Here is a 25,609-nt window from a genome sequence, read left to right on the forward strand (position 1 = left end):
ATCCTGGATAGGACAATGTCGTAAATGTATATCGGGCCTTTAAAAGTAGCTCCTCAAAGTGCCTTTTACGAAAAGGGAAAAATAAATTAACAAAGATGTAAGAAGAAAAAATGACCATAAGGGACTAGAAACAGTAGATGCAATGAGCAAATGCAGCCAGATGCCACTTAAATTAAAGCCTTGCTGAAGAAGCTTGACTTGAATGCACTCTGAATATTAATATCAATATTAATAATATCTGCACAATTGGAAATATTTAAATGCTGACTAGAGGGGGGGGGCAGTATCAAGCTGGAGGAACACCAGACTTGAAGACCAAACTACAGGACTGAAACCCCCAAGAGAGAGACAAAGTGTCCATCACTGAGACACCGGTCCCTTCCAGGTCTGGCACACAAGACAATCCAGAAATCTGCAATCTGCAAGTCAACTAGTCAGCATGTCGTTGGAGGGTGGAGGAAACCTCAGAGAACATTCCGAGACATGGAGAAAATGGAAAAAAAATTGCAGAAATACAAATGACAATCAAAAGCAAAACCCACTGACAAAATAATGGTCTTCAGGTCCCTAAATTTCAGGGTATAATGACATGTTAATGTTCTGAAAGTAACATCAGGTTTTACCTAAAGACCATGACATACATGAGCAGTACTTTTAATACTTTTAGGAAAGCACTTAAGCTGAGGAAAAAACTAGAGCAATTTTAAAAATGCTTGTCCTTTAAATGAGAAAGTACATCCAGGACTTTTAACTTACATTTATCAGATTTTTGATTGTTTAGCGGTCAAGGAATGTGTGTAGGGTAAAATTAGAATCTGAATGAACTAATATCATTAATTCCAAAATTTTCCATTAACAAAGTTTTCCTTTCCAAGAAATGTGTGATGCCTTTTTTACACCAAGGGAAAGCAAGTATTTTTTACATGCGCCATCTGCTTCAGGTGGTGCAAATATAAAATACTTCTAAACATGCTCCTTTCATCTAATTTTTGCATTTCATTTTAAACAGTAGAGCAAATGGTGCACACATTGTTACTGAATACCAATACCAATGTTAAAAAAAGATTTTAAACACAAAATTGAAAATATTTAATGTTTCCATAAATGTTATACATAGTATACAGATCCAACAGAAACGCTCATAGTTACAAATGAAACTGGATTGGAAAAATAAGCCTTAAGGCAAAACTGGCCAAAATGGCAGATGCCTTAACCAGCTTCTCCTGCTTATTTGTGATTTTCAAAATGTACGAAAAGCATGATGTACTTCAGTCAAGTTATCTTAATTTGGTAAAACATTTAATAAAAAGGTGATAAAAGATCAACTTTATCTTTCATTACCTAAATGTACTCAAATACCACCCAATTGTAAATTCTCTACAGAAAATTAGAATTTGTGCGGGGCGTCTGGTGTTCTTTGGAGCTGAGCCAATTTTCCATATCCACCTCGAGCAGGGTCATAATCTTGCCTGTATTCATCTCTGACCTGAAAGAAAAAGAAAAAAAATACCTTATTACAATTTTTTAACTGCTTTCCCATAGCCCAACCCCGGCTGGATCATAACCCTGTCTGTATTTATCTCCGTCGGAGAAAAGAAATGTGCTTCTTCACAGACAGCACTGGCCTCCCATCACACTGCGCGAGCCCCTGGTGAACCGAGCCGTGGCTGAGATCCAGCAGTTGCAACGCACTGAACAGACTTGAAGACAAACAGCTTGAACGTGCATTAACATAAAAAAACACTGTAAAAACTTTAAGAAACACAGAATAACAGATTTGCTCATTTCTAACTTTTCTAATGGTTTTTGTTGTCGTTGCTGTTTCTAATGACAAATACAACGTTGGGCAAGCAAGCAAGCGCACCTGACCACCTGACTTCCCACGGCCATACTGCCTGCCTTCTTTAAAGCCCGCGTCCCAGTCCGTTCTGATGATCCGGTCGTCCAGCCTGGTGCCGTTGATGTACCGCATGGCGTTCTCCGCGTCCCCACGGGTGTAGTACCTTGCATTGGGGGGGTCAAGGCGTTGCAGCAAACGAAAACGTACAAAATGTGACAAATTGCCTATCTCGGGAAGAGGGAGGGAGACAGGCCTTGGATTTCCTTGCTATGGCGGCCCAGGCACAGCGAGGTGAACCTCCTGCACCCCCCTCTCGATCCTCCCTTCTCCGTGACACTGAAAACATTACATTACATTTCTTCGCCTGGCAGACGCCTTTACCCACAGTGAATTACAACAGCATGCCGTGAAGGCGCAAAGGGTGCAGATAACAGTAACACTACAAAAGACTCCACCGTGCCATTTAACTCCTGGGATATTGCTCTCAAGTAAGAAGTCTCTGTGCTGCACGTCAGATTGTATAAAACATTAAAAATGTAAAACGTTTAAGACGCGTCACTACTCTATAAATATACAGTCAGAACATTTAAATAAATATTCCATCTAGTATATCAATTCTGTACAATAAATATACATGCACCGGATAGCTGCATTAAAAAGGAGTTACAACTCCAGAATTACCAATATCCAAAAAACCGAAAGACAGGTCAGCAATCGCGACTGTTCTGTGCAAAAGGATACTCGACGAAGCAGAAGCCACAAGCGGTCTTCTTCACCTTGTCCAGACCCATGATGATTCTCTTCACGTCGCCGCTCTTCGAGAACAGCTCATACACCTGCTCCTCCGTCGTGTAAAAGGACAGGTTTCCCACGTAGAGGGTGTTGCTTGCCCGCAGGAGCCGTTCCTGTTCGTGGCGATTACCCTGGAGACAAAGTTCCACTTCACGCTGTTTGTCGTTCCCTCCATCTCGCTACCGCAACCTTTCTTAAACTTACCTAACGAACGGTACTTTCATCTCTGCTCGATACCACGGCCGGGTAGCGTCCGAAACACAACTCTGAACACGACTGAGGTGCAAATCAAACTAACTTTTAATACACCTAATTACCAGAACCTGTTTACGCCGTGCATCTGCGTTCCTGCTTCGGCGTGTTAAATCCTGTTTTCCTAACAAAAACGCACAACGTTAAGAGTAATACTAAAGTTTTTTCACCTTACCTTGAAATGTTGGTCTCTGTACTGGCTTATATCGACGTAAGAGTCGCTGAGGAGTGCGTTTAATTGAATAGACATCGTAAAAGAACTGTAACAAAATCCACACAGAAACAAACCAACAGGGCACCCACACAAACAGCAAGACTCCCAGAACGCCGCCTTCCGGTGCGGGAGAGCCAATCAAATAAAGCTTCCGGTCCGTACAGTAAGGGCGACCGTGCGGAAACAAGGGCGGCCCGTATCGGTGACCATACAGCTCTCAATTTTCTTATATTGTTTTACTGTTTATTTATTTTTATATTAATATAACCACAATAAGAGAGAAGACAAAATGTACGATTGTGAGAACACAGAGTTACTGTAGGCTTTCACGAGGGTTACCAGCAGCTATTTAAATGCTGCTTTTAAGTGTTTAGATTTCGATCGCACTAATAAATGCAATCATTGAATAATAATAAAGGACGTCCCTTCTTCAAGTTTATTTCATTTTCAGTTGTTTTCGTTAATCACATAAAGCATTACTCAGTAGAATCCGATACCTTATTAGCAGCTTCAACAGGGGGACGGTTGCGGTGCAAGACCGGAAATCAGAGCTTTTCAGCCGGCAGATCTTTCTGGTAGGAACATTGAAACTGCTTTCAATTTATTTGTGAGTATAACGCCGCGCAACAAATGTATTAACCGTCTTTTCCGTTGGCTCTCGTCGTCTGCAGGTCCCCGGATCCCTGGCTTGAAGATGGTTTTGAGGCGCCTGCTGTTCACCCTGTTGAACAACGCGCAAGTGATCGAGAAGCTCTCCGAGTCTCGCCCTATCCGCCGGGCGGCGCAGATCACGGCCTACGCCATCACCAAGGCGCAGATCAGCGGCAGGGACGCGGCGTCCAGGCTGCTCAAGTCGGACACTGTCCGCCAGGTGCGAGAGGAGACGGCCGGGAGGATGCCGAGGGACGTGGGCGAACTGGGAAGGAGAGTCGGGAGACTGGGGCAGATGTTCGTCAGAGAGGTCAAGGAAGGCGTGAGGGACGCCTCCCGACAGCTCAAAAACAAGGACAAACAGTGAGGGCTTGCGGAACCGTGGACTTCTGAATTGACCTGTAATTATCTCAGTAGCTGCTGAAATCCATGTCGTTTTCCACACTGGTTTTATGTAATTAAGCGGTATTTGAATTATGGAGGCGACACTGCGGGGAAAGTAATGAAGACGACGACTTTCTGTTCAGCTCACGGGTCCAAACTCCCGTTTTGACGGCTAGGATGAAAAATATCCGAGACGTATTTTTGCGAGTCTGTGAACGTTTCAAATCAACGCAATTGAAAAAAATAAATAACCCGCACCTTGTCGTAAACTGTAAACACAATGCCACAGAACGTCAAAAGAAGCAATCCCGTTATGTAAGATATGCATATTGTTCATTTTAACTTTCATTGATAAACACTGTATCGGGTTTGGTGTGTAATGTAGATGAGAAGATTAAATTGAAAAGAGTGTTTTCATGAAGTATTTGCCTTGTTTTTATGGACTGCAGCTCTTGTCAGTCAACTGTGTACGACTTTCATGGACTGGTCGCTACTGTCGGCAGAGGAAAGTGTACAAGTTTCCATCCGACATATGTTTTTTTTTTTAAGGGGGTTGGTTATTTGTCGAGCCAAAGTACATAAACCACCTTCATTTTTTTAAAAATTAAATATATACCCACAGAGCCCACCAAACTCAGTGTCTGGGACTTGAAAAGGGGAATAAATAATGCGGTGTTCCTAACTTTTCTTGCTCCGTTTTATCCAAACCCATTGTAGTTCTCCTACTTCGCCACAAGATGGCCGGGAGTCTGGAAAAAAACTACCCGAGTCCTGTTTTCGGACCCCGACACCGTAGTGTTTGCTGGAAGACTGCCACTTCTCCCTAGACAGACAGGCAATACCGAGGCCGAAACAGAACCGAAGTTCTGTAAAGCGCTTTGAGAAGGTGCTATATAAAATAAAGTGTATTACTATTACTTTCCGTAGATAAGTTGCTTCAGTCCTAACCAAAGCTTTTACTATAGTAAATGCATGTATACTCTTCTCTATTCTTTATAACACATCTCATAGAAATGTTGGCTTTATTAATGTGTAGAACCTCTGTGCTTAATCTCTGCTGGCTTCATCACTTATTATATTTTTCTGGTGCAGCTTCTATTTGTTTTTGCCGTCACAACCCTTGATAACAGGAGGGAAAAGCACTGTCAGCTCCTGTACACTCGTGACTGCAGTATATTGTTAAATTTCACCTAAACATCATTTAGTGATCTTCAGGCTTCTAAGGCTACATTGGTGCACATTATTATTGTCTAGGAAGTGCAAACACCTTTGTATCCTGTTTTATCTTATCTGTTCTGTTTTATCTGAGGTAAGCTTTCACGTTATTAGGTTCAAAGTTACATCCGCCTGGAAAAGATTTCACGACTGCACTCGGGTGAATGAGGTCTCAGTTTATTTATGAATCATAGTGTGGTTTTTAATCAAAGCTTTATGTACCTATACTTCAGCAGACGCACTGGCCTGGCAACTAAATATTAGTTACAATACAATATTTCATTGAAGAAATCAATATGACCTTTGAAGCAAGCAATAATATTCAAAGAACAGGGAGTCAGTACATATACACTGATATGGTATCTGAGCACCTTATAAAAATAAATCTTTGTTCAATAATACACAAAGAAACTCCGCAGAAAACATTTTGGAAAGAAATGCCATACTGAAAGGACAAGAATGCAGCCTAGAGGGAATACTACACCTGATTATAGTACAGACTTGGTCAGTAAAAGCTCAGAATTATTATGAAGGCATTGTGCAGCAGAGAACTCGGACTTTCCATGTCTTTGATCATTCCAGAAATTAAAACACATGGGTTTTACGGTGATGCCAGCTGAAGTGATTTCCTGACAGAGAAACATGCAAAGTACTACTTTTTAAACTGGCATGATCTTCCCAAAGTTACCAGCGGTCTCAATCAAGCAGTAGGTATGGAGTAATGGATGCTGTGTCATGCTCTCATAGCTGTGAAGGTAGAGAGACAGAATTCCTATCAATCTGACCTTCAGGTATTAGTTCACTGGGAAGCTGTGATTCTGCTTTGTAGAAATAGGCAACTAAGTAAATCACATTTGATATATTTTTCCATAAACCTTAGATTAAGCTAAGAGAGACATTTTCTGCCTCACGTCTGTGATCTCCCAAAACAATTAGCAAAGTCTTCCTCAGCTGCTCTGCTCATAGGAATTTACACTCCACATTCCAGACACCCAGGTCTAAATTAGTTTCATCTTAGTTCTGCACTGAGCAAATCACTGTTGCCATTAAGCGTGTGTTTAACAGCGTTCTTTCTGAGGTTTGGGGGGAACACACTGACACGGCAGGTACATGCAGAAAACAGCACAGGCTGTCGCCCTCCTGCCTGTGTCTGCAGAAAGAAACGAGTGTGAATTTAAGCAGCACGGCCCTGTTGCTTCGTTGCTGGCTTGGCGTTAGTTTATCAAGGCGAGACAGAAAAGTGCAGGTCCCAGCACATTCCAAGACACAGAGAGCGCCCCAAGAAGATAAGATTATGTAACAGGCAATGCATATGCACTGATATGGCAAATGCCTTTAGACAACAAAGGACAAAGTTTTTAAATATGACTACACATCTGTAGGATATGATATAAGTCTGCAGGAGGTTGACAAAGAGGCTCCAGATGTAACAGGCAAAGCATATGCACTGATATGGCAACTGCCTTCAGATGCTAAGGATCACAGCCAGGCAACATGCACCAGCATGGGACCTGCCTGCCTGGAGCTTCCTGTGGCACTGTGGAAGGACTGGAGAGGTAGGAGGGGGATTAATGATTGTGGACAGACCCTCTTTCCCAAAACCTGCCACCTCCTTCCCTCAGGGTGATCAACACACCTGAGGCACGAGAATCCCTGGATTTAAACATTCGAGACGATTCGGACTGGGGGTGGAGTGTCCAGCCCAGCTACAAATTGAGAGAAAAAAAAACATTTGGCACATTGAAAAATAGGACCCTAAAATCCCTGCAAATTTGCTATCTGAATCACTGAATAACGATTCTTAAAAATTGTCCAAGAATCAGTGAGACGTGGTGTTTCTTTGTCACTGTCTTCCCAGGAAAGTAGGTTTATATGTTGAAGATGATCAAGAGGAAGCCGAGTCCCACTACAAGCACCGTGGACACTGAGGAGACCGCTCCTGGCAAACAAACAGAGAGGGGTTAGAGCACACGAACAGCTCCATCTTCCAACCTGGTCATTTGCCGGGCTTCGGCCAGAGAAAAGCCTCAATTTACTACCCTTCCAGTAAAGCTTCTCTCTCATCAACTGCAGAGCTTTGATCACGGTTGTAAAAATGATTCTAATTTCATGCATTAAAAAAAGGAAATTATATTCCTGGCTAAGACATAAAAATTACAGGGCAACTGGAAACCACGCAACTCATCATCCTCTCCTGTTCTTGCTCAATCAATCGAGCTCATGAAAGAACTTCGGCCTTCGTACAGATGCAGGCCAAGGCAAGCACTGGCAGCACAGCAACACAATAGGGCATCGGATCGTTCATACCTGCAGAGTTGCATTCCATCACATTCATGGCGTCCATGTAGCTCTGGCCCAGCCAGTCCGTGTAGGTCCTTTTCTCTCCGACTCCTATCAGGCGGACTGTGGAATCCTTGAAAATCAGATCCGTACCTCCAAAGGCAGAGGAATCGAACATCTTGAATCCGTTCGGATTGTTGTCATCCCCAAAGATGGCCTGCAAGTGAAAGGCTGATCGTTAACGGAACACGATCCACACAGAACCTTGCCGGTCAGTCCCGTCAGCAGGAGGCGGATTCACTCCGGACAGACTCAGGCGTGCAGAACTGGAGACGGGGCCTTTCCCGCACGATGACTAAAACCGCGGCTCGCCCAGCCCTGGGCGCCACGAAGCTCAGCTGGTTCACGAGGCCGGGAGGGAGGGGGGCAGCCATGTCTCACCTGGGCTCTGTCGAGGAGTCCGTACACCGCGTTGGCGTCCGTGTCGGGGCGCACCATGACGGCGTGGGCAGGCACGCGAGCCAGGTTACAGCGCGCGTACTGCGAGACCTCCGCGCGAGCCCCATTGGGACACAGCAGCTGGAAGTCCCTCGACTGCAGGTTGACGGCCCAGAGATCGGTGTTGTGACCTGCCGGACAGGAGGGGCACAGGAGGCTCGTTTGCCGTGAGCCACACGCCGAGTTGATGGAGACCAGGGACTCTGGTGGACGGCACTCGATCTGGAGAGCCTGTGTTTCATTTACTTCACTAGTTGTCCTACTTTCACAGAGCTGCTCTGCCTGGACCGCTGTGCACTGTGGTACCAATGTGCAGCAGTGTTGCACGCAGGTGTCTTTCTAGAAGCAGCTGCGAACCGCGGGCACATGTGTCAGCGCTCATGGTTTGGGCTGGGACACGCAGGGCCCCACGGGAATGCTGGGAAAGGATTATTTAGGCATTCCTAACGACTGATGGCTTTGTTTGAGGCACGTCCATGCGTGGTCTGATTCTCCGGGACATACCGTCAGTGTTGTCGAAGACCGTGGTGTGCTTCACGAAGGCCACCTCTCCAGCGCTTTCTGATAAACACCTGCAACAGAACCAAGGAGGCACTTTGGGACGTCTATAATGGCGGCAGCATGACTGCAGGGGCCCTGGTGAGGGCAAAGCCTTCATGAAACCTGTCTGGTGAGAATGAACTCTCACACTCGCTGGCACGAAGACGGCATCGGCAGCAGCAGAGCGCACCACCGATCTCACACGCTTGTCCCAGAACAATCCCACGCTCGGGTTCAGCACAGACGCTTCCACACCCTCCTGACCCATTTTAGGTTTCCTGTGACGTATTTAAAACTCATCCTTCCTTGCAAGACAGGATGAGACCTTGCACCACGACAGTTCATTCCTCAAATGACCAATACAGAGGCTGAATCAGAAGTCTCAATCCAGAGGACCTAGCCCCACTGAACATCTCCCTGTGAGACATCTGAGATGAGTGGTCAACAGCCCAAAATCAAACAGCACTGCAGCAGAGAAAGAGATCATTGGGAAAGAGTTTCCATCTTAAAAAAAGTTCAAGAAAAACATTTGTATAGGAATTAATATGTATGTGTTAACAGCAATCAATTACACAATAAATTAATGAAGAGTACATTAATTTTCCCCATGGGTCCAGACTTCTGGTACGTGCTGAGTAATAATTGTCAATTATTGGCACTGGTGTTTCCAGTGGTGATCAAAAGGTGTTGATCTTATTTAATTCATGAAAATGAACACAAAGTACACGTGAATCAGAGTGTTCATCCCAGGACTGTGCTGGCTCTTCTTTCTTGCTGAGTGTTTAATTGTACTATGGTGTTTCATTGTTGTTATACTGTATTATTGTCATGTATGTTATATGCTTATGAGCTCTTGATGGGGAAAGACAAATTCCCCTAGGGGCAATAAAGGTGAATTCATTCACTCACTTCAACGGATGCATTCGGTGCCTACCTGAAGGCGCCGCTGTATCCATAGTAACGCTCCAGGTCGCTGCGATCACATTTGTGTTGCCCGGAGACGTCCCCGACGCACAGCTGGCACAGGCTGGGAGGGTAGCCGGGCTGATTGGCTCCGGGAACACAGCTGGAACGGAAGAACTCCCCCGCAGCTGAGAGGGAGAGGGCACGCGTGTGGATTACTGTCTGTGGGTTTCCAGAACAGACTCAAAGCCTGTGGCCCAGGGGGGCCTGCTGTGTTCATGCTCTACAGTCAGGGGGTTTCCTGCCTCAAGCCTATAAATCCCACTTCCCATCGGTCAGCTCCCTGCCCCCTCCCTGCCCTCGCCGTGACGTGACAGGCCCGTTACCTTGGGCGAACTGGCAGCCCCGCGGCCGGATCATCCCTTTCTCCATGAGGACTCCGACTGGGACGTTCCAGCCCGCCGTCCTCCCGTAGCCCGTGTGGCAGCTCCTCCTGCCCTTCAGCTCGTTGAAGTTGAAGGCGTCCAGGCTGGACTTCTTGACCACTGCCACTGCGTAGTAGCTGCTGCCCTGGGTGTCGTCTGCAACCACCAGCGGAGAGAGAGAGAGAGAGAGAGGAGTGTACCGGCCATCCGTGCGATTTCACTGGGACACTTACTCGCGCTGTTCTCTCGGGATGTGCACAGCACTGTGCGACAGACAACACCACACAACGTGCGCAGTACTTTACAAAACAGCCAGTAGTAAATAATGACAGTCACAGCCGACGTCATGCAAGGGGCAGAACAGAACAAGGGCCCAACCAACCCCTGCAGAGCCCAGAGCTGTGGTGAGTCTGAGGCATCGTGCACTTAAACGGTAATGATGCACTCTGTCCGAGGGCAGAAGGTGTTCTGAAGTCTAGTGGTCTGTGCTTCACTCCTGCCTGTGCACTGGGGCCTGCAGGCAGCTCGACTGCTCTTCGTCTGGGGGAAAGAGCGAAGTGGACAGACCATGCAGCACAGACTTGATGCAGAATTCAGTTTACACTGACAGGCTACAAGAGCTGACTCTTCTCAGCCTCGAGCAGGGAAAACTACGTTATCCCAGCCTGGCAGGCCTTTAGGCTTGAACCCGAGACGTGAAGCGAAAAAGCAATTACAGAATAATGGGACTTTCTGGCTCTTGTCTTGGAGTGGTGTTTCTGATCCCACTTTTCCCAAATAAAGGAATACTTAATTCCAGTTTCCTTTCTTTTTGTGTTGAAATAATTGTTCCATTTAATTTTGACTCGTCTTAGTGTTTCTTCATTCATATGGTATAACAGGTACAAGGGAAATAAAGCTTTAAAGACACAAACACAGTGGCTGTGTGATTAGCAGAAGAGGCATTTTGAAGGAGAAAAAATGACGACTCAAAAGCATTTCTGCTGCTCCAGGAGCATTGTAATCTGGATGAGCCACAGATTATTTTCTCATGACATGGTTTCCACAATATTCTTAAACATTAAAAAAACAAACTAAAAAGAGGTACTGATGCTGATAATTATTTCTTTTTTGATCAACCAAAACAAAGGATCTCAGGAGCAAAGGGCTGGTTGACTGTACAGTTAATGGCGGCCGTGGGCGACCTGTTGAAGTGAACTTGAATGGAGAAGCACGAATTTCCGTCCCCATAACGACTTTTATTTTTGAAACCAAATTAACCTGACCTGAGGGCATGTGGCCAGCGTGAGTCAGGATCTAACTTTAGCTTGTTTGGATCTTCACTCATACTGCAATACTGGAAAATTCCTGTGCACTCAGGAGAAGAGGGAGGGACGGGGGTCTGCAGCCATGAACAAGCACCATCAAATTAGAAATCTGAAGTCTAACAAACAGCCTGCCCATCCTACCCTACGCCTCCATGACAAAGTGCATCCCCAAAATATTTTTTTTTTACAGAAAATATGGAATAAAAAATCAGTTTAACTTAAGCAGGGCTTTTCAACTAGAGCTGCAAGGGCCTGTTCAGCCACTGAGACAGAAGGCTGGTGCTGCAGTGAAAGGTTCTCTGAGGACAGCGGGGTCTCCACACAGGTCTCACCGGTGTAGCTCTCTCCCACAGCCGGTACCAGCCCATGGTCTTTGCCGGCTTTGTAAATAAAGCCGCCGTCCAGGGTGATTGCGTCAGCATCATTGTTCTGTAAGAGAAGATCAGCGTGTCAGCATGCAAGATTCCCAGGGTCCAGCGCTGAGGGGGTCAGCACCTGACGTGGAAAACGGTACCTTTCTTCTCTCCACTACCAGACAACAACCAGCACGCTTTCCTCTCGCAGACCACCAAACCAAGCCATACCAGCCACCCAGCAGAAGGCTCTGGGGCGTCTGTATGTACGAAACTGTGCGAGTTAACTATGCAGCGCCTGTCCTTACTTTAATCTTCACAATGCAGTCTTCATAAGAGTCCCCAGAGACGCACTGTATCGTAGGTGTCAGGCCTCTTTTCTGAAAGCTGACAGCCATTTGTGCACATTTAGTCATCTCTGGATGAGACAGGACACACCAGCGCAGGTTCTTGGGGACACCTGAGGACAAAAGAGTCTCAGTCTGAGCCTTCACCAAAGACGTGGACCATGCATTTCACGTTCTGCTCACTCTGGCACTGAGGCGCAGGTAGATATGGAGTTCAAGAAGATTGCAGTGCACCTGCAGATCCTGCTAATGATCATTCAAGGCTGGCAGGAGTAATATTGTCTCTCTGTTACAATCTGTTTGCAACTTGAATTCTACCCTTTTATTTAGCTCAAAGTGTTCTACCCTCAAGAAGAGAAAATGCTCCTCAAACCATTTTCACTATCTGCACACGACTGTGCACAAACAGCTTAACTCTGGCCAGTTTCTATAATTAAGTTTAAGAGGATGGAATTTAGAATAAATGGAGATCCAAGTCTCTTGGGCTACAGTGTATGCAGTAGTTCCTTACTGTCCTTTGTGCAGTCCATCCCCTTCAGAGCATTAATGTACCCCTGTCCCAGCCAGTCTTGGTAGTTTTCATTCTCCGCCAGTAGGAACTGCTTCGTGGCGTCACTAAACATTAGATTTGTGCCTCCATAGGAGCTTGACTGAAACATCTGGAATTTGTTCTGTGGAAACAAGAGGAGAGTCAGTTTCAATCATTTCATTTTATATTGGCTGGAATGTTTTCATGAAATCTGGAAATGTTCATTCAGAAACAGCCAGCTTTTTCTCGCCTCCAAAGGTCACGTGAGAATTGTTATCCTCTCCTCACAAGACTCACGTTTGCATAAGCTCTGCACTCTGATTTGGATTTACACACAAGCGTGAATATAACATCCATTTCATTTTTTAATTCCCATCGTTCTTTTGTCTCGTTTTTTAAACCACCTAGGAGATTCCATCTTCCTCGTCAGCGCTTCTGCAAGAAATTAGTTTCATCCATCACTTCTGCAAAACATTGGCAGCAGGTACCTCAAAAACATGGAGCATGTGCACCTGTGCCAACGATGTACCTCGCCTTTTCCTCCCTGTCCGCCACAGCTGACCACTGGCCAATGACCACTCAACGAGACACTGCTCTCGGCCCTCGTGAGTTAGCCAGCCCTGACTCACCTGCCCCTCCTCCAGCATGCGGTGCAGCTCGGCGCTGCTCGTGTCTGCCCGGGTGATGACGGCCTTGGCCGGGACTCTGACCAGGTGGCACCGCCGGTAGTCCCTGACCTCTGCCAGCGACCCGTCACGGCACAGAAGCTGGAAGCTGGCTGACTTCAGGGCCTGAGCCCAGGGATCGGGATTCCTGCCTGGAACAGAGCCGGTGAGAGACGCCGCTCGTCAGCCCCCTGGCTGGGGAGGTGAGGACAGACCGAAGCAGGGAGCGGCAGCAGGCTTACCGTCTGTGTTCTCCTGGACCGTGCTGTGCTTCACAAAGGCAACCTCCCCAGTACCCTCTGCCAGACACCTGCGCACACAGAGGAGGACAGACCCGGGTGAGAGAGCACAAGACAGACCGAAGAGCAAGCTCGCTCTGCTTCCGATTACTGCGGGACACTCCCGGGAGGAGTCAGCGTCTCGGTTTTCAACAGTCTCGGCGCGTACCGTCGTGGGCTTAACGACTACTGCAGGCGACTTTCAATCGCAAAGCAAAAACAACTTTCAAAGAGAGAGAAGCACATCTGGGTCTCCTCACCTGAACGCGCCAGCGTAACTGTAGTATCTCTCTTTTTCATTACTCTCACATTTGAAATTGCCAGAGACGTCTCCAACGCACAGCTGGCACAGTCCTGGAGGGTCTCCGTAGCCGTTGGCACCAGGGACGCAGCTAGCTGAGAAGAACTCGCTGACTCCTGAGGAGGGTCACAGTAGGAATGAGTACAAGTGATACAGCAGACAAACCCCTGCTTCTGCTTTCCCCTTCAAACTGATATTTCTGCCACAGTGTGGTTTGGGGGGCGAAGTATAAAGTGAGAAATATCACCTCGAGAAGGGCAAGACTGCTCTGAGATCAGAGGCGGTGGTTTGCTGACACACTGGACAACGAACAGACCTCCAGTACCGCCGACCCACTCTTGCACTGAGCCAGGCAGCGTAGTGTACTGCTGGGCAGAACAAAGACCTTGTGCACTGGCGCGTACTGAAACCCCTTTCTGTTCGTGCTCAATTGCAATAATAACATTCTGCAGAGTTTGCCTGAAGCTAGTTATACCCCAGACCCCAGATCAGTGCTCATGGGCTCGCTATCACACACGCAGGGGGACCGAAGGCAGGTGGGGCTCCCCTGAAGAACAGGGGGTCTGCATCACGATCGTAATCCCTCCTCTTAAGGGCGCGCCGGCTCTTTCTTATTTTGCTAATTAGATGCCCCTGCCCCCAGTCCTGCCCCTCCTGGCTCTCGCTACTCCTGGCTCTGCACTGGAAGACAGACGCCCGGAGGCCCGCCTACCACCAAGTCGCCCTACGCCCGCGGCTTGAGGGCACAGGCCTCCTATCAGTGTCCTGACCAGCTGAGTCCGGGGCCCGGCGCGCCTGGCCTCGTCATCCTGTTTTTATTCCCCTGTCCCTGTACCGGGTCCCGTTCCGGTTTTCAGCTCTGTTTTGTCCCGTCTCGGTTGGATCACCCGGCTTTGGACTTTTGGACTTCGCCCCGGATTTCCTCCCTGGACTCCTTGGACTTGTTCGCCCTGGCCACGCCCCCCGAGCACCAGCTCCCCGTCGTCACGGCCCCCTGTCTGTCACCCCCTCCTGACCCTCGTCGTCTCCTCCCCGTCCTCCTTTTCCACTCACTCCCGGATCATACCGTCTGCACAGGGTCCTGAACTATGCCTCACAGGAGCCTGGACCGGCTCTCGTTACACCCGTCCGCTGACAGAGGAGGACCGGGCCTGCTGCACCGGGTCCAGGACTAGGCAACGAAACACGTGCTCTACCTCTCTTGATGTCGCAGCCCATGACGGACATGCGGCCGCTGTCGATCAGCAGGCCCAGGGGCATGTTCCAGCCCGCCGTGCGGCCCAGGCCCGTGTGGCAGGACCTCTTCCCCGCCAGGCTGTCGATGTTGATGCCGGTGCTGTTCCGCCACACCACTGCCACGGCGTAGTAGGTGGTCCCCACCTCTGCAGGAGAGCACAGGTCGTTACTCAGCCCCTCCAGACCCCCGCCCCGCGACACGCTGGGACAGAACCGGGGGTACAGAACAGGTTCCTGCCTTGCACCCATGCGCGTGCAGTTCGGCGGGGGGGGAGGGGGGGGGTTGGCGGCGAACGGGGCGAGCCGACGCCACGTCGGAACGCTTCACAAGTTACCTTCTCCATATGTCTCTGCCACGGCGGTTTTGAACTTGTACTGCTTCCCGGCTTCATAGATATCTTTGCCACTCAGGGTCACGGCATCTGCTTGATTGCCCTGAGGAAAGGAAGGCCACAGTGTACAGTACTACCCACTCAGTAACAACAACAACAACAACAATAATCCTCCCCCTCCTCATCTATATGTTCATCCATGTAGCGTTTTTTATCCCAAAGGATCCTGAAACACGTCACGTGCTGTTCAGGACTGGACCCACTTCACCCGCCCAGCAGAGAGGCACAGGGCTGCCAGGAGATGGGAGAACTCACTGCGCCGCACAGACAGGGGTGAACCATATGGAGGCCAGACTGTATCTGGACACATGGGATAACACCACCCCTACTCTCATTGAAGACACCCTTCATCATGTCCAGTTTCGGAAAACTCTTAATAAAAGAACAGGTTTTATTGGGTGTTTTTATATTCTGCATTATAGATGCATGAGTTCCCTGGCCACACATACAGCACACTCAGGGACTATGCATATCTATATATATATCTATGTTAATCGTCATTAATTTAAACTGCTATGGAGGAAAGACAGTTAATAGAAAGTTAAATATAAACATTCTGAATCAGAACCTTCTGACAAAAGGGAAAGACGGAATCGTACCGGTCTTTGCACACAGTTCTGTGCGAGTTCCCGGGTTCGGTAGCTTCTCAAAGTACCTTTAAACTCCTAATTTCATTTTTTAAAAACAAAACCAAAAGAGCGTATCCGGATACAGGATTCCAGGTGTTTCGGGACCCGTGCGATGGAAGCAGTAAACGCAAACGGGGGGTCCGGCTCCACGTACCGACACTTTGGCGGCGCAGTCGAGAGCCGAGGCGCCGGTAACGCAGCGCACCTCCGGGCGGACTCCGCCTTCCCTGAAGGCCTTGGACAGGTCCTCGCACTTCTTGCGCTCCGGGTCCGACACTGTGCACCACCGCACGGTACTCAGGCCTACAACTGAGCACGGGGGGGAAACAACAACATTCTTTGCACTTTTCTATTCACATCAGAAATGATTCCATAGAAAAGGGTTTTCATTCTGAACAGCAGATGTGTTTTTACACCGCCCACCTGTGTAAATACAGGGTCATGGAACAGGGTCAACCGCCAAAAAAGATTTTTCAAACCTTGCCTAAAAACAAGAATCGGTGTTTGTTTTGTGTAAATTATGTTATTTTACTTTGAAATCAGCCGTTGGGCGCTGACAACAAACAACGACACATCTCTCCAATGTGCGCCAGTACCCGCCGTGAGACACCGACTTTCAGATCCCCCAGAAATAAAGCACTGATCTTCACAGACCACGGCAGTCTAATGCGACGAATTTACATCCAGCATTTATTTGCCAACGGTGTTTAAACAGACACCACTACACCCCCCGATCCCCGCCAACAGGATATTCTAAAACTCCGTAAAAGACTCATTTTGCAATTTATCCTCCTGAACGCCTAGGTTCTTGTCCGTTGCTCGGCCAACAGAGAACTGCCGCGAAATCTCACCGGCCTGGAGGGTGAAGAGACCCCAGCAAATCGTCGTCCAAGCGATCATGGTGATGGACGAGCGCAGAGCTGGCACTGGCTTTTATCCTCTCGAGTTACACCGTCTTACTGCGCCCAGAGCCTCCCGGGTTCAAAAGTGCAAACTCCACTAGTCCGCAAAGAGCGAATCCGCATTTTCAGCACAATAATCATAAAGTTTTATGATGGTCCTGCCACGGTTTTCCTCCTGCGCAACTGCCCGCTCATGCTGAATTCTGCACGAAGTCAGTAAGTCCGGACACACCCCCACCGTAAAACCGCAAGTCTGAAGAGCTGGAGTCTGTCCAGAAACCCCAACACATAAGGCTTTATGTGGCCGTCGGCCCAACGAGACATCCAGGTGTGCCGGCTGCACAGTGGAACAGGGCAGCCAAACAGAAAGACCAAAAGGGAAGATTAAAATAATTGCCGAGGCATGAAGGAAACGGCAACAGTCAAGCAACAGAAAGTACTTGAAGTACTTGCAGTCATAGCCCCACATTCTCGGTGTGTTTCCACCCACCAATTCTGAGGTAGTTCGCTAGGTTTTTCTTCATCCGTGACACTTTGAATCTTCACTCGGTTAATGCCTAAAATACCTACAGATCTTCAGTTCATGGAGACTCAAAATGAAAAACCCTAGAGTGTTTACGATCCCTGCTCTGTGGTTTATGATGGAGAACGACTCTTCCAGAGACGGACACTTAGAGAACCATGTTCTTTTGGGAAAAATACATGATATGGTCTTCATGACCAGGAGAAAGCAGGGCTTGTATTTGTGTGTCTGGTTTTTAATTAACAACACACTTACAATTATTTCATGGAACATTTAATCACCTGCTTAACAGAAGACAGCAATGCAACAATTACCTACCGTAGTAGCTATTCCTACCAAACTCTCATCTCCCTCTGTGTCTGTGCTGTAACCTACAATACACACCAACCTGTCAGCCTGTAACTACTTCTGAAATAAGACTAATAACGATTGCAGTTCAAAATCAGCTTATGGTACCATCTTTTGAAAATCTAATAATTCTCTGCAAACATTCCCGTTATTTCACGAAATCTAACCTTTCAGTACATTTTTGCTGCATGTATCACATACGACACTATTGAACGATGTAAAATACTGTTTTTAGAAACTGCCACGCATGAGACGACGTGAAAACAATTACTTAATAAGGCCCTGTGTATCTCGTCTGTTTTAGCGATTATAATTATAAATTCAAGCTCACAATAAACGCGTATAGTGCTGCCAAATGTCTCATCAAAATCCCCCCCGGCCTGTCTCTGTTGGGTTGGCTCTATCCGTCTCTGATCCCGGAAAACCCACACAGGACCCAGGGCAGCTGGTGAAAGCTCGGCTAGAAAGTTAAAGTGCGTGACCCGCTCAAACCTGTTTACTCTATATTTCTGTCCCGTCTTTCCTACTCACAAGAAAGTGTGCTGGTCTATGGGGAGCGGATAAGGAACCCGATCAGAAATGCCCCCGCTTCAAGCTGAATAGTCTCGCAAATGGTAAATGACGACGCCTCCCTCACGGCGCTTTCAATAGTAATGTTACCTTTTTGACTCCGCGTTTCACTTATTTTTACTATTCATTACACGTATCCGTTTGATTGGTACAAGTCGTGATACCGTTTGAGACCTTTTGACTTAACTAGCTCAGAATCACAGTGAAACGCGCCTGTCCAGAATCACATTGTTTTAGAAGTGATCGAGATGGCCACGTCTATCCCCGGAGGCGACAATAAAAGTTTAGATTTATCTTTACATGTTTCAATGTATTAAGAACACATTTTAATTAGTATCGAGACGAAGTTCTCGGTCTTCATTGGACAAAATGTTTTCTGATGAGTGTTAACCGTGATCTTGGAGACTCGGAGACTCGACGTTAATCAGTAATGGGGTTCTGTGTTGGGGGTTCGGGAAGCTTAATCTGATGGTCAATCCTCTGTTCACTTTCCTGCCCTAACTAATGCTAGACAGGGCACGTTTGGATAACCGGTGATCAAGTGTCGAAATAGTTAAGTGGTCGGTTTGGTTGCTTTGTGTCAAACTATGGAAGTCTGGGATTTCTTGCCGACAGTCTTTTGCATCGCATAAGTGAAATTCTAGGGTTTTATTGGTCATATAATTACAAGAGAACTCCTCATTCACTAAAGCTTCGTTTTCTTTAGAGGATCAACCTCCTGGTTAGATCATACCCTAATTTCTAGTGAGCCGTCACTGCTCTTTATGTAGGTTAGGGTTGGCCTGAGTTTTCACTGATGGTAGTTCATCTTTCTTCTGTCGTCGTACGGGAAGACGAGCAGACTCGCAAACGGGGAGTCGTGACGCTATCCTCAGAGTAGAAGGAACAGGGCTTTCAATGCGATGCGTTTGATGTACCGTAGAGATACAGCAGCGTTGCATGAGATACAAACTCTGCAATTCTCGAAGTGACCCATTGCATAGATGGTCTGTATCTATATATAGTTACTCCTTGCATATATTTGCCATCATTTTAAGAGTCGAAAAACTCGCAGAGCACACAAACTCCATGTGTAGCTCTGCACGTATTTCCAATAACCCCGGGTCATTGACATTTTCAGCAACGATGGAGACGAATTAAGAGCGCAGAGGCTAAAAAGCCGTGCTGTTAAAAATGGCATCTGGATGGGAATTTGACGTCTTTTCACAAGACACGAACAGAGCACGTTAATATGTTACCGTATTCGCTTCACACCCTGTCCAGTAAAATTAGGTTTTGGAAACTGCTCGGTGTTGAGCTAGAGGGAGCTCATATTTTACAGGGGCATCGGGACATAAAACAAGTAGATACAGAAATACAGCTGATATGACCTTAAACGTTAGTGTGGTTTAAGGCAACGCGCGTCATCTGAGCGGGTGAGCTGTTCTGAAATCGGCTCGAAACCGCCGCGCACGAACACGACCAGTGCATCTTTGTCACTCCGGTTTCTAAACGCTTTCAGTTGCAAAGCAGCAGCACGTTAAGATTTGTCGTCTCGTCGGAAAACTCCGAAGGGGCCGCATCAAAGTGACCAAATAAATAAAAAAAAAAACAAGTTTTGATGTACACAGACCATAATCTGAAACAGTAGTAGCGCTCATGGGTTTGCGCTGCACCAGGCCACTTAACCGAACTGGAGTGTTCGAGGTCATCACAGTGCCCCAAGGCGCGGACCTCTGGTATCGATAGGTCCCCCTGTGACACTGTAACACCTGCGCAGGTGCTTGTTCTGTTTATCCTCCAGTCAGGGGGGGGGGGTTCGGGTGGTCGCTTTCCTGAATCCCGGAGCTCTTGGGTAGTCAGGATCAATGACACGTACGACAGGAGGGCCGAGGAGTGAAACGTGGTCACCTTGTGATGGTTTTCTCAAGACCATTTGATACCTGACAAGGAACAAAAAAAAAAAAAACCCACTCAGGACCACTGATAAACTTTAAACCGCGTCTGACCGCAGCGGTATGACGTGCACGGCTCTGCAATGCCCCCTTGCGCTCACTCGGTGTTGTGTTGTAAGGAAAAGCGCGGAGGACGCCTCTTGTCGGGCAAAGCATGTAACATGTTTTAGCAGGCAGAGGACGTCAGCTGAGCAGGCGAGAGGCCCTCAGACGGCTCTGTGGCCCGTGTTGCGATGCGCCATCCTGTGGATTAATTACGTGCCCCCTGCTGTAAAAGTCCCTCAGGAGAGTTCCTCGTAATGTCCGCGGTCACCTGGAAACCGCCTCCCTGGCTCGCAAAGCGCTGAAATCGTTAGATTAGCTGCTGTGCTGGGTGTGTATCGAAGAGGGGGCCCCGTTAGAAGGGGAAACAGCTCTGCAGGGAGAATGAAGCTCATGGTACAGTCTCAAACAGACTTGTTAGGACTGTTCGCTCTTAGACCGACGGTGCGTTTGGCTGGTTTAAGAACAGAAAATCCTGGACTTGGCCTAAACCAGAAATAATAACCGAAAGCTTCATTACCGAAAACCAAAACTCTCCCTTGTCGAAAACCGAGTCGTTTAAAAAGAGAAGCACAAGGAAACGAGGCGATTTGCTCCCAGAGAGTGGTCGAGGCCGTCTCTGCCGGAACAGTGTGCAGCTTAACTGTCTGAACCCAAGTGGTTTTAAGACTGCAGGGAAAAAAAGGGAGAACTTTTACACGGCATTCAAGGCGAAATTGTGAACTTCCCGAGATGGAGTACAGGGTATCGCCGACAGCGTGCCACGCTGTACCGTACGAGCAGGAGGACGTCGGGGAGGTCATCAGGGAGCGAAGCAGCGAGCTTCTCTAGGGCTTTGAGAAACCGCTTAATTATAATATTTGCTTACACTTCTATAGCTCTTATCTGGACACTCAAAGTACTTTACAGTTAATGCGTACCTGGATGACGCGACGTCAGCTAGTCCGCTCCCCACACACCAGCTCTCAGTGGGGAGGACAGCAGAGTGATGAAGCCAGTTCAGAGAGGGGGAGCATCAGGAGGCCATGACTATTAAAGGCCAGGGGAAAATTTGGCCAGGACACCAGGGGCCAACACCCCTACTCTTCTCGAGAAACACCCTGGGATATTTAATGACCACAGAGTCAGGACCTCACCTTTATGTCTCATCAGAAGGACGGCGCCTTTTTTTACAGTCTCGTCACTATACTGGGGCATGAGGACCCACACAGACTGCAGGGTAAGCGCCCCCTATTGGTCCCACTAACACCTAGTAGCAACCTTCGCTTTCCCAGGGAGTCTCTCATCCAGGTAGTGGCCAGGCTCCCACTGCTGAGCTGCAGCGAGCTGCTGGCTACACAGGCAATGACAGCGCTTGGATCCTTCTCTGGGAGCAGGACATTCAGAATACGTTTCTTGATTTTCCAGCAGGCCTGAGGTCCAGTAAAATAAAAACGTCATCAGACTCTGAATCAGTCGTCAGCACCAGATCACTTAACCAAACTGGAGAATTGAGTTTTCCACCAACCCCCCACTCCTGTCCACCCCTCCACCAGACAATTCAGTCCAAATTCCCTGAAGGAAGATTCACACTGGAGTAAGTTGTATGACAGAGTTTATTAGCCGATCTCCTCTTTTTGACAAATGGAATGAATAAGGTTGGCAGTTATTTACATATTCCAGTCCCAGAATGACTTAGAAAGCTGTAATGAAAGTTGTTAATAAGCCGTCTTATATAAAACAATCGTCTCCGTAGAACATGAAAATGAGCAAAAGGTTAATCAGGCAATGCTCCTATGGTGTTAGGATTAAAGGCTTTTTATATTAAAGAACAACATATTCTGACTTGTTAAAATATAGTTATATAATCTTTCCACACAAGAAGCCTGTACATCCCGATGCGGAGCTACATTAGAAGATATGACATTTGCAATCCCAGGTGAAAACATACAGAAATAAGTTGGATATTTTTTTCTTGTTTTTCTTCATTTTTTTAAATAAAGACTATTGCTTAAAAACCATGCACGTCACATGAAAAACCTCACACAGAAGTCACATGGAGGGGAGAGAGAGGAGACCGAGCTGCTGTGGTTTCCTTTAATCCGCGATTGCGTTGTACCAAATAGTTTTGCCCCACCACCACACCCCTGCAGCAGATTTCTCAGAATGGTTTTTCCTCGACATTTAGGCATAAAAAGGAAATGAAACGACAAAGGAGTTGGTGGTAAAAGTAAAGGAAAATATATATATTTATATATGTTTAACAATGTAAAGAAAATAATTCCCATAGTTATAGTGTTTAAGTAAAGTTCAATATAAGTCTTTTATTATAACAAAATAGGCAGTTTACCGAGGGTTAAACATCTGTTAAAATCTCAGTGTACAATAAATTCTTTTTGCATCGGCATTTAGCCTATATTTTATGGACACCGTGCCTTCCTTTAAAAAAAGTGTGACATCAATTACAATCAGCTGTTCCTTGTTCTTTAAGAACTCTCTCTCGAGCACCTATACATGATTTAAACTACCATCAAAGACCAGCGAGACAAAAGCAGAGTTTGTAAATGATCAGACACCCATAAGTGTAAGCAGAACCCACTCAGACATTCGCACACAGAGCCAACACGCAGCTTTTCCTCTTTGTGCAGTTGTACCGACAAAAACCGAAGGGCCCCCCTAGAGCACGGCCTATCGAAGAGGTTATGAATTTAAATACAATAAAGGTCAGATGGGAAAAAAAAATAAAAGCTTTGATTAATGATGATCCTGCAGAAATTAGATCACAGGAACTAAGATCTACTATGAACAACAAAAAAAACAAACAGAAGCATGCTGTTAAAGCTATACCGTGCAAAGTGATTGCTTGCTTTTTCTTTATGAGCCAATAAATGAGACCGCATTTCCTTCCTTTTATTAATGGAAAAAATAACAAAGAAAATTATATATATATAATGCATCTCTAAACATTTTGCAGACTGTCACCTCCCTTAAACATTAAGGAACTGTACCATGAGACCCCCTTGTCTTGTAGCTGGTGAGGGCTTGTCCGCCCCAAGCTGCTGACCCGTCCAGATGCTCTCCACAGTCCCGATGGGAGAACGAGGCTCCGAGGGGAAACCAGGAGGCAATGGGGGGTCATGACCCCAATGACACGAGCGGCTGGGGGGGGGGGGGGCAGGAGGGGAGGGGGAGGCTCCCGAAGAACAAGGAAAGAAGCCGTCAAGCGCAGCAGGCCAGGTTGGTTAACAAAAAAAAACGAAAGGAAAAAACTGGAGATAAAATTTCAGCTTCTTCATAATTTTTCCTTGGCTGGTACCCAGATGAAGGACCCAGACTGTTCCTCGATGATTTGTTTAACCTGGTTGTAGATCTCCTCCAGAGTGTCCCCTTGCACGATAGCTGAAAAACAAGAGACCTCGATCACACGGAGGGAAACGCACGCCGGCACTTCGGGTTCTCACAGATTCAGCACGCACACGCCGGCGGCGCCATGCTTCCTACTGCAGAGCGCCCCCTACTGCCCGGTGAACCCGCGCCTTGCCGACACCTGGCTGACACCCACCTACAGTAGTGCTCACGCTTCATGCGCTCAAGCTCTGAAACCACTGGTGGACCTTCCAGACCCCCAGCACAGCTGTATGCCCTGCAGACCCCGAGGAAGGCCTGTGCCTTCTCTGAAGACCCCTCTCATATCCTCCATCAGGCTCTTGACCTGTTGCCCTTAGGGAGTCATGTTCGATGCCACAAACAGCCGAATATTCAGCTTTGTTCCAGAGGCCATCAGGCTCATAAGCAATGAGTGTAAAGAACCTTTTATCACTATGATCTCTACGGGATAGAGCCCCTGTGCAAGTGTGCTTGTACTTTAATACCTCATGAACTGATTTTATTTTGTAGCACTGCACAGAGTCCTTACAACGCACATGTACTCTGTTCCTTTCATAATCATTATAGGGACCATTTGCTGATTTGCTGATGTTTTTTACCAGTTTTATTTGGATCGTGTTGTTTATTGCACTGCTTGCTGCTGAAACTGCCCCCCATCTGGGGGATGAATACAGTATTCTGAATTGATTTAAAACACACTATCACTGGTTAGAGAGGAGCTACTGTACAATGACAAGACCAAAGCAAGGAGACCCGGTATTCGCAGAGCTCGGGGGAACACTGACTATTCAAACGATTACTGTGCTATTAACAGTGTAGGGGTTCACAGTTCTGCTGACACAGTGCATCAAGGAGGTCCCTTCAATGCCACTAGCAAAAGAACGCCTGAAGCTCAAACTCCCCTTCGTCTGAGTTTAGGGAGCTGGACGTGTCCCAGCCAGTGCCCCAGTAAGGGGGCAGGTCTCCTGGGTTTCACAGGCAGGGTACACAGCAGGCGGCCCGGCGCAGCGCACACACCTGTGAAGTGCTCGGTGAACTCCTGCTCCAGCTTGGTGGCTCGGTCGAAGGTCTTGCGGCCCTGCTCCTCCGTCAGCCTCTTGTTCATCTCCCTGGGGGCGGGGACACAGAGGCGGAGTCAAACACGGCCCCCCCTCCCGGCAAGGGCCAATCAGATACAGACAGCACCCCCACCCCCAACACCTTGGGTCTAATCTCGCCAGTCCTCAACCAACAGGCTTGGCTGGGCTTACTACAAAACATTAAAAATAACTGTGCAATCACCAAAGGACACTTGCAGCCTCACATCTGGGCAGCAAGCAGACATGAGCTAAATGAGCTCATGAATTTGTACTAAATTGCAAACCTTAAGACACGCAAGGTAACGCATGTGTGGATTTAGAGCCAGTAAATGGACAGGAACTAGAGGGCACTAATGAGTGCCTTAAGATTGGTGCAGGGCAGGAATTAGTGAAGTACTACTGGGATGTGTATTAGGCCTTCTGCTGTTTTGTTTATGTTTTACACCAGTGACCTAGATTATGCAACAATTAATATACTAGTAAAGTTTGCAGATACCAAAATATTGGGATTAGCACACAATCTAGAAGCAGCAAGCTCAAAACTCTGCAAAGAAAAGCTTGAAAAACTCAGTTTACCCTCGTTGTTTATCTTTACTCACATTATATTTTCCACCGATTTTGGTTTAATGAAAACAGCAATTGGATACAACTGTGCAATCTGCAGCCTCTTGATGGCATTGCCAGACACATCCAGGATGCAGTGCTTGCCCTGAGGAAGGGGGGAGGAGAGACAGTCATCAGTTCAACACAGCTCAGTGATATAACGCTGCACTGGCTACAGAGCTCCTGCCTCATTGTAACTCTTAACTGAAAG

The 25,609-nt window shown here is 47.3% G+C and overlaps 4 protein-coding genes across 33 annotated transcripts in view; 1 reads left to right on the forward strand and 3 right to left on the reverse strand.

The window, feature by feature from the left end:
* Nucleotides 1–1,065: 1,065 nt before the first annotated feature.
* On the reverse strand, nt 1,066–3,231 carry ncbp2 (nuclear cap binding protein subunit 2). The gene is made up of 4 exons (XM_088620996.1): nt 3,060–3,231; nt 2,582–2,763; nt 1,865–2,003; nt 1,066–1,486 (listed from the first exon to the last, which is right to left on the reverse strand). Exons 1-4 carry the CDS (start codon nt 3,132–3,134, stop codon nt 1,388–1,390), a joined length of 495 nt encoding a protein of 164 aa, XP_088477122.1. The 5' UTR covers nt 3,135–3,231; the 3' UTR covers nt 1,066–1,387.
* A 285-nt stretch (nt 3,232–3,516) lies between these two features.
* On the forward strand, nt 3,517–4,554 carry ncbp2as2 (NCBP2 antisense 2 (head to head)). Its single transcript, XM_088621000.1, has 2 exons — nt 3,517–3,673; nt 3,770–4,554. The coding sequence occupies exon 2, from the start codon at nt 3,793–3,795 to the stop codon at nt 4,114–4,116; it is 324 nt and encodes a 107-aa protein (XP_088477126.1). The 5' UTR covers nt 3,517–3,673; nt 3,770–3,792; the 3' UTR covers nt 4,117–4,554.
* Nucleotides 4,555–5,509: 955 nt separating this feature from the next.
* meltf (melanotransferrin) lies at nt 5,510–17,146 on the reverse strand. The gene is made up of 16 exons (XM_088620982.1): nt 16,883–17,146; nt 16,186–16,340; nt 15,346–15,445; nt 14,971–15,156; nt 13,734–13,890; nt 13,438–13,505; nt 13,160–13,347; nt 12,513–12,672; nt 11,963–12,114; nt 11,634–11,730; nt 9,956–10,150; nt 9,601–9,757; nt 8,631–8,698; nt 8,070–8,257; nt 7,656–7,845; nt 5,510–7,287 (listed from the first exon to the last, which is right to left on the reverse strand). The coding sequence occupies exons 1-16, from the start codon at nt 16,929–16,931 to the stop codon at nt 7,217–7,219; spliced, it is 2,181 nt and encodes a 726-aa protein (XP_088477108.1). The 5' UTR covers nt 16,932–17,146; the 3' UTR covers nt 5,510–7,216.
* A 4,781-nt stretch (nt 17,147–21,927) lies between these two features.
* The window catches only part of dlg1a (discs large MAGUK scaffold protein 1a), a 173,168-nt gene continuing 169,486 nt past the window's right edge, over nt 21,928–25,609 (reverse strand). For all 30 annotated transcript variants that reach the window (XM_088621248.1, XM_088621039.1, XM_088621032.1 and 27 more), the window contains 3 exons: nt 25,395–25,504; nt 24,734–24,825; nt 21,928–23,728 (listed from right to left, as the gene is read on the reverse strand). In XM_088621248.1, the coding sequence (XP_088477374.1) occupies nt 23,622–23,728; nt 24,734–24,825; nt 25,395–25,504 (309 nt within the window). In that variant the 3' untranslated portion in view covers nt 21,928–23,621. The remainder of the gene's footprint in view (nt 23,729–24,733; nt 24,826–25,394; nt 25,505–25,609) is intronic.

This window comes from Lepisosteus platostomus, chromosome 2, assembly GCF_059453375.1.
Source record: "Lepisosteus platostomus isolate fLepPlt1 chromosome 2, fLepPlt1.hap1, whole genome shotgun sequence".
NCBI classification, from domain to species: Eukaryota; Metazoa; Chordata; class Actinopteri; order Semionotiformes; family Lepisosteidae; genus Lepisosteus; species Lepisosteus platostomus.

What these genes read in the sequence shown, in the direction of transcription:
- ncbp2 (XM_088620996.1), bottom strand. Translation starts at nt 3,134, where the DNA reads ATGTCTATTCAATTAAACGCACTCCTCAGCGACTCTTACGTCGATATA. An exon ending in ACAGAGACCAACATTTCAAG is followed by an intron (nt 2,764 to 3,059) that starts GTAAGGTGAAAA and finishes CTTTGTCTCCAG; the next exon opens with GGTAATCGCCACGAACAGGA. An exon ending in TGTGGCTTCTGCTTCGTCGA is followed by an intron (nt 2,004 to 2,581) that starts GTATCCTTTTGC and finishes CCCCAATGCAAG; the next exon opens with GTACTACACCCGTGGGGACG.
- ncbp2as2 (XM_088621000.1), top strand. Translation starts at nt 3,793, where the DNA reads ATGGTTTTGAGGCGCCTGCTGTTCACCCTGTTGAACAACGCGCAAGTG.
- meltf (XM_088620982.1), bottom strand. Translation starts at nt 16,931, where the DNA reads ATGATCGCTTGGACGACGATTTGCTGGGGTCTCTTCACCCTCCAGGCC. An exon ending in GGCAGAGACATATGGAGAAG is followed by an intron (nt 15,157 to 15,345) that starts GTAACTTGTGAA and finishes GCTCTCCTGCAG; the next exon opens with AGGTGGGGACCACCTACTAC. An exon ending in GGTCCAGGAGAACACAGACG is followed by an intron (nt 13,348 to 13,437) that starts GTAAGCCTGCTG and finishes GCTCTGTTCCAG; the next exon opens with GCAGGAATCCCGATCCCTGG.